This window comes from Vidua macroura, chromosome 1 (genome assembly GCF_024509145.1).
Source record: "Vidua macroura isolate BioBank_ID:100142 chromosome 1, ASM2450914v1, whole genome shotgun sequence".
NCBI classification, from domain to species: Eukaryota; Metazoa; Chordata; class Aves; order Passeriformes; family Viduidae; genus Vidua; species Vidua macroura.
This window is the reverse complement of record NC_071571.1, coordinates 84,995,463-85,010,105: the sequence shown is the minus strand read 5'-3', so window position 1 is coordinate 85,010,105 and position 14,643 is coordinate 84,995,463. Positions and strand designations below refer to the sequence as shown.

At 40.7% G+C, this 14,643-nt stretch overlaps 2 protein-coding genes across 9 annotated transcripts in view; both read left to right on the top strand.

Moving 5' to 3' along the window:
* The window catches only part of GRB10 (growth factor receptor bound protein 10), a 146,728-nt gene extending 142,121 nt beyond the window's left edge, over positions 1–4,607 (top strand). For all 7 annotated transcript variants that reach the window (XM_053989607.1, XM_053989558.1, XM_053989550.1 and 4 more), the window contains 2 exons: positions 558–651; positions 1,480–4,607. In XM_053989607.1, coding sequence (XP_053845582.1) covers positions 558–651; positions 1,480–1,626 — 241 coding nt within the window. In that variant the 3' untranslated portion in view covers positions 1,627–4,607. The remainder of the gene's footprint in view (positions 1–557; positions 652–1,479) is intronic.
* A 3,483-nt stretch (positions 4,608–8,090) lies between these two features.
* Positions 8,091–14,643, top strand: part of DDC (dopa decarboxylase) — a 74,078-nt gene continuing 67,525 nt past the window's right edge. Inside the window, exons 1-4 of one of the 2 annotated variants that reach the window (XR_008439246.1) lie at positions 8,091–8,544; positions 10,570–10,657; positions 10,896–11,025; positions 11,156–11,356. The gene's annotated coding sequence lies outside the window, so the exon portion shown is untranslated. Of the gene's footprint in view, positions 8,545–10,569; positions 10,658–10,895; positions 11,026–11,155; positions 11,357–14,643 lie in introns of those variants that run through there. The other variant, XR_008439243.1, reaches the window with a different exon arrangement.

Here is a 14,643-nt window from a genome sequence, read left to right as displayed (position 1 = left end):
GAGGGGAAAATACTGTGACTGTTCTAGAGGAAAAATCAGTGTGTGTTTTCCCCATCTTGATAATTTGGAAGCTACTTAACTGGTAAATAATTTTAAGAAAGTATTGAGCTGTTTCTGTGCAATAGCAGCCATTTAACCTACACATAATTTTGCTGACACTGGATTTCTGTGAACTGATGCAAGATATTGTAGTGGGAACAGGTTCCCATATATTACTTTCCCATCTACAGAAATTCAGATTTTCTCTAGAATCAAGTGATAACATTTTCTTCATGAGAGTACATATCATTAATGGAAAGCTGAGTTAGAGGGAACCTTAAAAAAAAAAGGTACATTCTTAGGGGAAGAACTAACATCATGTATCTTGCACTTCTTGTTTCTTCATCTGTTGCAAAGCCATGGTATAATAATAGAAAGCAAATTGCCAGTTACAGAACCACCTCTTAATGCCACTGAAGAAGAGCTCAGCAGTGGCACAATATTATTTAGTAGTTCTGATTATTTAAGAACAAACAGATGGGGGTATTCAATTTGTTCTTAAAAATGTTCTCTCCTAGATTATTTCTTCTCCGGGACAGCCAAAGCAATCCAAAGGCATTTGTGCTTACGTTATGCCATCATCAAAAAATAAAGCATTTTCAAATCTTGCCGGTAAGTAGATTATTTTTGATACTGATAAAAAACCCCGAAATTTTAAACCATTAAGCTTTTGCGAAAATCTGAGGAGATTTCTTATTAATTACTGATGTAACTAACAAGGATGTTTCCATTAGCAAATATATAAGCGTATATTCTTTAGAATATTCTTTAATCAGTCAAATGTCTGATTAAAATTATTGGTTAACATTGCTGGAAAACTAGTGTAAGTCACTATATTACACAAGTCTGTGTGATGCACAGAACTTGTTCTCCATGACTGTCAGAGACAACAGCAGCTGTTGTCTCCCTTCTCACTTAAGCAAACATAGAATAACTTTGGGAAACTTTAAAAAGTTTTATTCTGGAGGTTATCCAATAATGTTGAGCTTCAAATAACATTACACTGAGATGCTGAAAAACAATTTTATTTTTATCTTGATCCAAAAAAGCATGAAAAATTTAAGATGATGTAGACCTTTTTATTGTTCCAAACCCTCTTCCGTTGTTTAGCTGGCCTATTTTACAAACAGCTAACAATTCCTTTTGGGGTATTTTTGTTTTATCTAATGAATGCCAGTGTTATCCGTACAACTTTCAATTACTCTGCACACAAGTTTTCACTTTCATAAGCAAAATGTTGCAAGTTAGGTTAAGGTATGTTTTTTCTAACCCTGTGCATGGTTTCATAAAGAACTGCAGGCACTGGGTTGTTTATGCAACCGAGTGCCAACCGAGTGCCCATCATTTATTTGTCACATACTTGTGGTACTCTCTAGGTTTTTCCACTTGTGTATCTCTTCATGTGCAGCCTAACTTGAAAAGGATGTTTTGTTTTCCTAGTGTGAAGATGATGGACAGATATTTTTCAGTCTGGATGATGGGAACACCAAATTCAGTGATCTAATCCAACTTGTTGAATTCTATCAACTAAATAAAGGAGTCTTGCCCTGCAAACTCAAACACCACTGCATCCGAGTGGCCTTATGACCTCAAATCTGACTCTTGCTGAAGACTGGATTTGTTAGAAGAGTAAATGTAAGAGAACGTTGACACTGGGGAATTGGCAGATTTGTAAGTTGGCTAAAAAAAATAAATATTATGCACCTTGGGACTCTGAAAGGGATGGATTCGACAGGTGCCAACAGACCAAGATTGCTGGTTTGTCTAACACCTAAGAGTGATTGCTGCTGAGTGTCCCAGCATCCCAAAAATGGGGGGAGGGTCTGTAAAACAATGAGTAAATTTGAAACAAAACTGGAAACTATCTTGGCTGGGCCACTTAACAGGAACAAGTGTGAAGAGAAATCTTTGAAAAGAACTCTTGCCCTGGAATAATCTTGACAATTAAGACTAGTGTGTTTACTTTTTGTATTGATCACTTTTTTTGCACTCCTACTTTGTTTCGGATATTGTATGCAGCCTATATTAGGAGCTGATGTGGCTTTTTAAATTCATGCAGGAGTTGGGTATTAATCTACACCCTAAAATGTATGGAATGCTTCAGCCTAAAAGGATCTAGAAGAAAATCAAGAAGTGTGTGTGTGTGTGTGTGTGTGTGTGTGCACGCGTATGTCTCAGTACTTCTCTGGAGACCTGAGGTTCAATGATCTGCCGATGTCTTTGAAGAAGCAATGAGGACACAATTCTAAAAGTACATACCACCAATATACGTACTCTTAAAACTGTTGACTTGTAGCATTATGGCTGTAGTATGGTGATGGCATATTAGTGGCATCCAGTCATGCAGAGACTGTATTAGATTCTATGCACAAATTTTTATTATTGGAGTGGTGGTTTGTTTTTTACAGCCTTTTGACTGTTTTCCTGAGGAAACTTACTGTTACTAAATAGAGTAGGACTGAATGACTACACTTGTATTTGAAACCACCATTTTTTGTGAGAAGATTCTTCTGCAGGTAGTCTTAGTATGACAAAATAAAAAAAAAAAATTAAAAACCAGTGTTTTTAGCTTTATAGCTCCTTGAATTTTCAGACTGTTTCAAAGAGCTCTTTCGATAGAGTAAAGCTACAGTGACACAACGCTCTCCTGGGGATAGGGCATAAGAAGAATTGAACCCCTTCTGCTTCTTGTAGGGCCATGAAAGTTTACATGGTGAGAAGGAACATGCTGGGAATAGAAACAGATTTGATTGTGAAGTAACTGCTGGCAGTATCATCCATTGAGGTAACTGGTGATCCCTGTGTCAAGTGTGCTAGTGCACACCAGTACCTGTGGCAGACAAGCATGTATCTTGCTCTGGTGCTGTTTTGTCATCAGAACTACTTGGTTGTTAATGTTTAAATGAATTCTTTAATGTTTACTCAATAACTCTTTCTGATGATAAATCAGTATTAAAGTGAGACAAGTCCCACCTTGATCCTGCAGTTGCAACCAACCATTCCTTCAGCAACTGTCTGAACTGAAATAACTTCCTGGTGCTTGGTGCCATTAGCCACAGTAAGAAGTATTCCACCCTGGGAACGTAGTGCAGAACGGAGCATTTGTAAAATGGTAAATTATTTACACAGGTTAGTTAATCCTTAATATTTGCCACTGGGTTTGAAATCCTAGCCATCTGAAAGGGTAAAGAAGGAAAACCAATCCTACACTTTTAGGTCTTCATGTAATGTTAAGAATAGCTTAAGACAAACCATAACCTGCCTGAGTCGTCCATATCAGCTTAAACTATGTCAATGGTATAGAAACACTGTATTTTAGTTTACAGAACACATTTAGTATTTTTTTCCATTTAATGTCTAGATACTAAAAATGAAGAAACTTGATTTCGTTTTTAGTAGAAGCTGTTTTTGTTTTGTTTTGCTTTTTTTAATTGTACATAGTGAAATGAGTGTTCCTGCTTTCTAGACAATGTATTTTAAAACCTTGAAATTAAGCTAACTTAAGTCTGACTTCACTTTGCATGCTTCTATTTGGCCCCTATTAGGAGAAAAAAGATACTTGTATTGCCTACATTACCAGTTTAATAAGACCATTTATGCTGTAGTTTTAAGTTTTTCTGTTTACATAGCTTAGTGACAACCATGCATTTTTCCCAGTAGGCAGATAGTATTTGCAGTGTTTCATATTTATAAAAAAAAAAAAAAAAAACCTTTGCATCTTATTTAAATTGAGAATAAAAGTTTGACTATGAACCATGATTTTTGTATGTAGATGGTTGACTTAGTATTTTGTACTCTTCCCAGCTAAAGTGAGCTGTTTTGAGAAAGTGACCACCTTCAAAGTGGCAACAATATTACTTAAGCAGATCACTGCTTTGTCTTCTTTCTGCTGGAAAACAGTCAATGCCACCTTAGTTTTCCAACAGATTCAGCTGGCTGCCAGCTCAGAATACCAAGGACTGAAGGACATTTGACTCTTATTTTTGTATTTAAATGACATGAATGTAAAGGGGATGCTCAGGGTTGTTTTGGAGCCTGTTGAATTTTTATCTTTTTGCCTGTGATTTTATTTTCTAAATAAATACTTCATGTAGCAATCTTGAATATGTTGAGAAGGAAAATGCCAAACCATTTTGGTAATGAGGTTACTAGTTAAGTTATGTTACAATAGGTGTTAAAGTACAAAAACCTTTTTATTTGTTAATTAATCTTGAAGAAACACGTGCCTCAGTTTAGATGTTTTGTCTTATCTTTTCTGCACTAAATACCTGACAGTTTGACCAATCAATGCACCTTTCCAGTGGCAAGACTTGCTTATCGTAAATTATATTGTCACAATGCAAGATTTAGTGACTGTAAAATGGAATAAAGTTTAAAGTTTCAGGGAATGCAAAAGGTATTAACTTAAGAGACAAAACCTTTATTCAATATGCTTTGCTTCATACTGTAAATAGCTTTTTGGCTTGTGAACCTAATTGTAATCTTTCAGGTATTTTTGTACAAATAAGGGACTGATATTCTGTTTCTTGTAATTAGAAATAAACGTTAATACAATGCTATTCATTTTATATTGGAATGAATGTTGTCCTTTGTATATATCACTACACTGTGTATCTCTTGCCTTAATTCAGTTTAATTGGGTAGGTCATGTTAAACAGCTTGTAAGAAATGTGAAGAGGAAAACACAATCCCAAAGATACCACCTTTATTCTGGCTGTTCTGTCTTTAAGATTCCTATTAGGATAGACTGCATTTTATTTAGCAAAGAACTTACTCACTCCTTTTGCTTGAGAAAAATTACTGGGGATATTCTGCTATGATATTTACAGCATTCATTTGGGAAGGCTGCTAGAATCATATCAGAACAACATACTATGACCAACTTTCAGGTCATAAAGTTATAACACATTGAAAATGCACATTCCTTATAAAACACTTTATTGGCCTGATAGCTGTTGGATCAGAAAACTTTTCAATAGTACTTCCAGAAAGCAATTATTTACCCCTGTAGTCCTTGTATTTGAGTGGTCTATCAGAATTTGGGTGGAAAAGCACCATCTGCACAAAACACATCTTTACTTAAAGAATCCAGGGGGGTGGAAGAGTGGGGTGGAGGGGTTGGTGGTTCTCTTCTGACAGATAGAAAAACAGAAGGTTGGAATATTTCACTTTTATATTTTTGGACAATCCTTTTCTGTTTCCTCCTTGTTGGAGGAATGTTCTATGGATGGCTCCATAGAAGCCATCAAATGCATTCCACTCTGGCTTCTGCATGCTATGTCTCCATGTGATGTCTCCATATTGCACTACATCATGAGTTAATTAATATGTTAGCATGATAAAATTCATTCACCAGCACACAGTAGTAGGCAGACTACTTCATTTGGATTTTGATATTCCTCAATTTTTTTTCTATCTGGGCATGCATGTTAAAGTGCTTAGAACTGAATATCCTGCAGGCAGTAACTTACTTTTTTCACTAAATTAATAAAGGGGACTGCTTGCTAACAAAAGGTTTGAGGATGCCTATTTTCTGCTTGGCTAGAGGAGGCCATACTGACATTTAAACTGACTCCCACTATGATCATCAAAAGTCACAGACAATAATTCTACACAAACCTGTTTTAAAAAAAACCCAATCAAACAATAAAAATCAAAACCCCACCTTGCTTTATTGTATATATATTGCATTTGGAAGAGACAAGAAGATGGCATTAAAAAAAAGCAACACAGTAAGAAGATCTCAGTAAGCCTGCCCCGTGGCAAGGTAGTGTTGTCAGCATGTTTGTCCAAACTGTCCACCTCTGTGGCAGATGCAAAATGATACCTGTGAAATCTGGCCCTTGGCATTAGCAGTGGGTACTTGGGCTACGAGAACATGACCAGTACAAAATTAGTCTGGGCCAGAAGTGGGTCTGTGGTACAGATTTTAATTACTTGCCTGATAGGTTTGTGCTTCTTTTCATTAGTTGCAGAACAACAGACATGATCAGACATCTGATCCCACATTAAGCATTCTAGCATGAAGTTCACCAGGCAAAACAGCTTAAATGCATTTGGGCCTGTAAATAAATTCCTATCAGATTCATGTTTTACAGCATGTGGCTGTAGGACTTTCATCCTGATACAAAGAACCCTTACCTTAGGATTCCTTTAATGCTAATTGTTGCTTCAGTCTGTACCTGCAAAACCAGATGAGAAAAACATCACCAGGTGAGCCATTTCCCTTCAAGTTGAACTTATGGTCTTTGTTATTGCTAATTTAGTAATGCTTTAATCTGGTTTGTCAATGTCCAGTCTGTAGACTGCTTTGTGTCTCAGACATTATTTTTCTGACATCTTGGAAACTTCAGTAACAATGTCAGCAGATGGAGAGAAAAGATACCTTCCTCTGAAATATCCATGCTGCCTTCATTTGAGTTGCTTCTGCATCCTAAATCTTAAATCTTCCCTTCTTAACTTGAAATACAATTTAATTAGTATTTGAAAATCCAACATAACCACAACTATGTCCAAGGCCTATATGATTTTAATTAGATATTGTGATTAAGCACATCTGACAGTACAAAATTAATTAGTTTGTGTAACACACATTGCAAACTCTTAGCCCAAAGACAATTCTGCTCTAATTGCACGTCATTTTGCACAGATACCAGCAGATGTTTTAGCAAGAAACACAGGTTCACATAGGACACTGAGCTGTGATTAACAGGGTCTTAAAACACTTGTTAGCTGCCCAGGTTTGTTATGCTTTTCTGTAATCAGGTGTTTTCCATCCCTTGGCTGCAAGATCCTGGTGCCACAGTTGGGGAATAAGAAGGTGCAATTACAAACAGCTGCTGGCCTGAGCAAAAATACAGCTTGGCTTTATGGGCCCTGAAGCACAGCTTGGCTGTGCTCAGAGGTACAACTCCTCAGAGATCAGAAGAGAGACAGGGAGGGAAGTGGAAGGGAGAAAAGAATTACTCTTGGGCAGTATTGTCCAAGGGGTGGTTTGGGTGTGACTAGGAACACAGAGAACAGTGCTGTGATGCCCTGAGTGCTGCACACCACTCCCTAAGAGTTAGTTTCCCATCCTCAAACTTGTGAGGACACTCCTACATAGACTCCCATCATATTTGCCCTTTGAAGCACATTCTCCAGAGGTGTAAGGACTGGCATCTTGCATTACCAAGGAGAGAACTGGTAATTGGTGTTCTCTACAACCTGCCCATTCTCCAAAACAGCCTGTCCAACTGCCTTTAGAAGAAAGGAAGGTGGTAGTATGGTTCTGCCAAAAACAATGATGGTTAAAGCAAATGGGCACAGTCCTGAAATTGTACAGTATCATTGCTCCACAAAGAACCCTAGGCACATCCTATTTTTAAATAATTTAATTATTTAGACATTTTCATTATTTGATTTCTTTCATAATACTTCTCTTTGCTGCTGAATTTGTGCATGATAATAATGTGCTGTGTCACTCTCACCAACTCGTAGTTTTCAAAAGGTTGCTGTAGCACTCATAGAATCAAAAACAAATACAGGAACAGGCCAAGCTGCAAGGATTAGAGCTGAAAAGTAACTCCACAACACATCTAGTTATGAAAGAATGTAAATTGGTAATTATAGAATTGGTGGATAGAATTCGAGTTTTTCTTTCACTAGATAGTAAGGTTTGTGAAAACAGCTGGCTGAACAAGGGTGAAAGTCATTGAAGACTCACAAAGTTTGCCTCAAAATACTTAAAATCAATTGCTGGAACAAGCATTTGACCTGCTCAAGAAAACAGAGTGCTTCAGAGAAGCACATGTACCTGGGAAGGGATTGCATCCTCTCTCACTAAAAGTATGAGAGCAGGAACTCCAATGACAGCAGAAAAGGAGACTTAGGATGCAGTACAAATGGAAGACCAAACATGAAGGTCAGAGGAACAATCAAATATATAATAAAACAGTTCAGTGAGATAGTATAATAGATTTATAGATAAACATAGGCAGCTGAGCAGAAACAAAACACCTAATTATGGTAATTTTTGATACATAAGTCACCTGAAGTATTCAGAGGACCAGTTCAGGAAAACCAGAAGTACTTCTTCATAAACTGCTCATACAATCAATCTCTTGTATTGTCCACCACAAAATGTAGCATGTGGCAAAAGTTCACATGGCTTCACAAAGGGCTTCTATGACATCATGACAAAGGAAACTCAGTTGATGGATAATAACTACAAAAACCTTTTTCTCTGGAAGTCCATTGGTCATATGTCACCAAGTGCCAGGAGCAGTCTTTGGGGGAAGAATCATTACCTGACAGCACATCTTCCTTGCATGTCCACTACTAAGACAAGGGCCAGAGATATTTTTTATCTGATCCAGTAATGTGCCCACATGAGAGCTGGCTCATACAGAAGGCAGCAACTGAAGGCAGCAGTTAAGACCTGAGGAACGACCAAGAAAACCTGCTCTACAGTCAACTGGAGGCTCCCTATGAATGAATTGAGGCTGCCCTTAGCAAAACAGCCATGTAAGTACTGCATTTGCTTCCTACCACCCCACCCCACCCCAGGGAGTGATGCTTCAAGGGTCAGCAACAGCTTTCCTGTCCTCTTGTACCTTCCCCTGCACTGGCAGGGTTTGCTGCAGGTGGGGGGGCTGCCACAGCACAGCTGAGTCCATCAGGGCTCTGAAGTTGTTCAAGAATAGCATCTGGCTTCATTCAGCCTCAAAACCAGGTCACAATTGACAGGGACTGAGCTTTTGAGATGTCCTCCAAAATAGGCATTAAGCAGAGAATAGGTGCTACTCCCTTTCAAGTCAGAAATGAGTATACTATAAGTTGCATGTCATTGGGTATCTCTGGGCATTTTTGTTCAGCGATGCACAGGGACATGTTGTGAAGGGTTCTTCTGGGTAAAACACAGGTTTTCCTTACACTATTGACATCTGGGGAACAGAAAGGGGCGTGCACTTGCTCAAGCCAGGTGATTTTTCTTGCTGAAAGCTATGGTGGAGCCGGAGGGAGAGTGCTGCGCTGTGGTGGGCAGGCCAGGAGTGGGGGGCACATTGGGAGCTGCCGAGGCTCTCCCAAGCCACCCACTGCTGTTCGGGCAGGGAGAGGATGGAAAGAGTAAATCACAGAATTTTTAGGGTTGGAAGGGATCTCTGGAGACCATCCAGTCCAACCCCCTTGCCGTGGCACAGTCACCTAGATCAGGTTACACACGAACGTGTCCAGGTGGGTTTTGAATGTCTTCAGACACAGAGACTCCACGACCTCTCCGGGCAGCCTTTTCCACCCTCAATGTAAAGAAGTTCTTCTTTATGCTAAGGTGGAACTTGCGATTTCGTTTATGGCCATTGCTCCTCATCCTGACTCTGGGCACCACTGAGAAGTCTGGCACCATCGTCTTGACACCCACCTTTGAGGCATTTCTGTGCATTGATGAGATCAAACGCTGGTGCCCAGCCTGGTTCCATCCCACCCTGGAGGATCCAGCAGCAGGCGTCAGAGGGTGGCCGGGCTCCGTCCCGCCCCAGTGAGGGGTTCACCCGGGCTGGCCCCGGGCAGCTGCTGCCCTGCGAGGGGCCCGGAGGGGCTGCGGACCGCCTCTGACAAACAGGAGCTGGGGACAATGGAATGCCATTTTGCTGATTTCTAGTCTCCGACTCTGACAAGTCTAAATCCTGCAGTAAGTCGCACCAGCGCGGCCCAGCTGACGTGCAGCCCGGGCTGTGCCGCCCCGGAGCTGGAGCAGGCCGGGCTGGCGGGGCGGGCGGGCCGCGGGCACGGCGGGCTCCCGTCCCCTGCCCCGGGCCGGCAGAGGGCGCGCAGCACGGGCCTGCCCTACACGAGGGCGCGGGGCTGCCCCTTGCTTGGGGTTCCTTTATTTTATGGCGGCAGCCTGAGCCTTGTCTCCTGTGAAACCGCTGTAAAACAGCTCCAAGCCCTGCCAGGGTGCCTCCGGCGCGGCGACTGCTGCAAATGGCAGCGCTGGCGCACGGCTGGCACCGGCGCTCGCCCCGTCCCCGCCGAGAGCAGCATGTCCCGGTTTGGGGACATGAGGGTTTCGCCCTCTCGGCAGTGGCCCTGAAGCACCGGCAGGCGGGAGCCGCCAGGCAGCCGCTGCCCAGGGAGCTCTGGCTCTGGGGTTTCCCGAATTGTCCCGCTCGCTTGCTCGTGTGACTCGCCAGACACCTCCGTGGCGTGCACATCCTCGTCGGCGTAGCCCCGGCAGAGGCAGGATGTGCCGGGGCTGCTGGCTCGCTCCATCCCACGTCTCGTTGGATTTTTCACCTAAGGCGCTGTGAATAAGTGAGAAATCCCTCGTCCCTCGTCTCGCAATGGCTGTGAATTGCGACTGGATGAGCCCACAGGTTTTCTGGTTTTCCCGTGTTGAAAAAGAGCAGCTGATAAAGCTGACATAGGGCCACGCCTGGTTAATGGTTAACGAAGGAGTGCAGGGTGAAGCCGCGATAGTTGCTGGAAAAGCCGTAGAAATTTCTTGAGATTAAAATTCCTTAGCCACTTCTGGTGACCTCTTCTTCACAGGGCGACTTTGACCTACAGGGAACTGTAGGGAACTAAAACCAATACCTGTTTCCAAGATACCCGGAAAAGGAGTGAAATACCCAGAAAGGTAAGGATAAATTCGGTAATGTCTGAAAGTGAAGCTACCTCTGCACTTTAACCAAATAATCTGATCCAACAAACCCATGTAATTTGTTAGGTATTAAACTAGTCAGTGTTTAGAAGTGCAGCATAATATGCTAAATGTAAATATTTTAATTGATGTGCTTAAGCCAGTTTTGGTGAAAGAGTCAGGAGTTCATGAAGTATTTTGAAATCAAAGCTTTGCAATTCACAACATTTTTCAGAGAACCTCTTCTTAACTGCTGCTAAAAATTGAGTTGAGGGCACTGCTGCTTAAGGGAAGCAGTCTGGAGGGATGGCAGTACTAAGTGGTGATGTACTGGGCAGTCTTGGAGCTGGATCCCAGCTGACAAGGTAATTTTATTAATCTTGTCAAATTTGGTCAAAAAAGAATTTCTTACTTGTTTGAAAATTTTGTGCTCCTAGTCCTTGAGCTTGGTTTCGTTGTAAACCATGCTGTCACATGAGGTGTATCCTCTTGTAGAGATCCTGTTTATGGTTCAGAGACTGGAGTGATCTTCATATGTTGACACTACAATTTTATGTGGGGCTAAATGTGAAACAGCAAAAATGATTACAGCATTGCTGGAATTTGAAGAGTAAGAAGATGCTGAAATTGGAAAAGGAGAAGTTAAACAAAATGACAATCACTATTTACATTACATAACTTTACTGTTTATGTCAATGGTAAATAAAAGGAAAAAAGAAGATACTCTAATGAAAGGTCAATGAAAACCAGATTTCCACTATACCTGTGATACATGCTGAAAGGTTTCCTTGGGTGAGTGGTGCCTCAAGGAAGAGCATCCTAGAAGTCTGATGTTCAAAATATGCCTCCCCCACCAGCAACAAATGAGGAAGCTAGAATTTCTTGCTAAAATTGCTAAAGGTTGTTTAAAGTTGTAAGAGAGTTTCTTTGGTTGGTCAATTGATACACATCAATGGGAAATTTCCGTATTCTTTAGCGTATGTTTCTCAATCTGTTCTTTCCATTATGCTGCGTGCAGTACTGCGCCCCTCAGTTTAGGAAGGACGTTGAGATGCTCGAATGCGTTCAGAGGAGGGCAACAAGGCTGGTGAAGGGCCTGGAACACAAGCACTTTGAGGAATGCTGAGGGAGCTGGGGTTGTTTAGCCTGGAGGAAAGGAGCCTCAGGGGGGACCTTATCACTCTCTACAACTTCCTGAAAGGAGTTTGTAACCAGGTGGGGGTCGGGCGATCTCTTCTCACAGGGAACCGCTGACAGAACCAGAGGCCACAGTCTTAAGCTGTGCCAGAGTAAGTTTAGGTTAAAAAAATTCTTCACTGAAAGAGTGATTGGGCACTGGAATTGTCTGCCCAGGGAGGTGGTGGAGTCACCATCCCTTGATGTGTTAAAAAAAGACTGGATGTGGCACTCAGTGCCATGGTTTAGTTGATGAGGAGGTGTTAGGTCATAGGTTGGACTTGATGATCTCAAAGGTCTTTTCTAACCTAGTTCATTCTGTGATTCTGTGAAGAACTGTTCACCTCATTCTTCTGAGCCACAAAAAAGGTATATTTTTTCAATTACAGATAATATATTGTGTTATCAGGAAGATACATGGCCAACAGTATTTCATTATTGCTAAGTGAAAAAAAGAAGTTCAACCTATACAACAAACTCAGTTTACTTCCAGCGTATCCTAATCCAAATCCTGTTACTCACCTCAACTCTCTGTTGCTTCTGCAATCCTCCAGTGTTCGTCTGATGAGTGTCTCCCCATTAAATCAGTTCATGCTGATTATATTTTTTCTCCTAGCAGTGATATTTTTCCTGTAGAAAATTGTGGAATGAAACAACTGTTTTGTTGTACATTTTCCACATCTCTTGATCCTGTGTGGATTGTATCGCTATCTATTCAAAATCAAATGAATAAACAGGAGAAGAAATATTGTGGTAAATAGTCATTTCTTGGAAAATAAATTGGGATTTTAGTTTTAGGGTCTTTGTCAGAGAGCTGGCAAGAGCATTGTATGCTTAAAAGCTTGCTTTTACAGTTTACTATGAAATAATACTGTATCATTCCCTTCCCCCCCCCCCTTGTTTCGAAAATAACATTTGGTTTTAAAATTCAGGGCAAGTTTGCTAAGCTTTGTGAAGGTGTAAATAGAAATTAGTTTTATCTTTCCTGGTTGTATGTTTTCAGAGGAATTGGGTGGTTTACATGGAGTCAAATGTAGTTTAATGTTATTATTCTTATATTACATCAGACATATTACTTTATTCCTGAATTTGTTTTTTACAGCTTCAAAGGCAGAGAGATTTTGTCCCTAAAAAGTTGATGACTGATGCAAGGATTAATGGCAGCACGTGATTTTTTTTTTTTTTTTTCATTTTTTCTCCCTCAGTGAAGTGCTGTACTGTGAGTCTCAGTGTAGGAACATGGGGTGACTTGAAGGCAAAGATGTGACTCCAGTACTGTGTCACCTATCAAAACAGCCTCTATAGAGGATGTATCTCCCCATCTGTTAGGTACAGCCTATCTTTGCAAGGCTGGCTATGAAGCAGAGAGGTTAGGAAGGTTTCATTTTGAACAACGATAAGGTGGAAAGGTTTCAGTCACTGAAAGGAATATAAGGAGGGAGGACATGGGATTCATCTGATCTTAACACTGGAGGCAATTGAAGCCATAGTAACAGCAACTGTGCATTCCAGTAGAAGCTGGAATATGTATAACCCTAAGTCAGGGTTATTATTAGCATTTCAGAGTTTCAAGCCAGTCGTGCCAAACTTGGGTTTGTGACATTCCTTATGCTTCAGATTTTTTTTTTTTAAATTTTTTTTATATACCAAGTACCATCTACTGTCTGATTGCTAGGGCAACGTCAAGCACTGGTGTCAGCAATACTGGCATATAATTTGGAGTTCACTTTACAAAAAGGAAGGGAATAATCGCTTCCTGCACGGTAGACAGGATATAAGTAGCAGACTAAAATTGGTGCAAAAAGAGGTCCTAGAAAAAAAATGCACTGCAGTGTATTGTTTAGGAAGGCTATAAATCCAGCATCAGAGTAATGCTGCTGCTAAGTGGCTTGTAACACCTCCCTGTGTTTTGGCCTCACTTGCACTCAGTTATGCTATTGACAAACTCTTTCATTTAAATGAATAAACGTCACAGTTTTTAGGTTTTCTTTTTTCTGATACATGACAGTGCAGGTACAGTTAACGTGACATAACAAGAGGGAAGCATCATTACTGTGACTAGTCATGCAAAAAAGTGAGATGGGAAATTACAGATATACTACATATGGTGCCTTCTGCTTTTAAAAGCAATCTGAGCTCAGAGAAGTAGAAAGGATCCAGCTAATCGTAGAACCAGCTCTATGAATTTCAAGGCAAATATACATTTCCAGAAACATGGGATAAGCTGAAGACTGCTGAAATGCCAGCCTGCTGGGAGAATGGCTGGCAGACACCTTTTCATCTTGGACAATACCGTAAAGGAAATGGCCTTTCAGTGTGGCAGATATTGTCCCTTTCTGTGCTGCTTCTTTAAAGGGAGAGAAAGAGAATGAATGCAAAGGATTTCAGAGGAGGTGCCATTTCTTTAACGGCATCCTGTGGGTGCATTATCTTGCTGAGACCTTTTTCTTTGTCTCTCAATCTGATTAGCACATGTCTTTGTGCAGTTTTAAAATGCTTGGACAGTTTTTCCTTAAGAAATACATGTGCCTTCCAGCAGTTTTAAATTGCTCTTGATATGTTTGATATCCTTATACATCTGCAAACCCATCAGATTCTTGCTGAGTTCTTGACTGTAATTCTTCCTGTGGTAATTATATTTTCTACAGTTTTAACCACACATGATGTGAAAAAGTGTTTCCTTCTGTCTGTTTTTAATGTGCTGTCTTTAATTTCCCAGAATTGTCCCTCTTGGGCTTTTAGAATTTGAAAAACAGAAAGAAGTTCTTTGTCTTCTCCCTGTACTCTTTCGTTCTCTTATCCTTTCC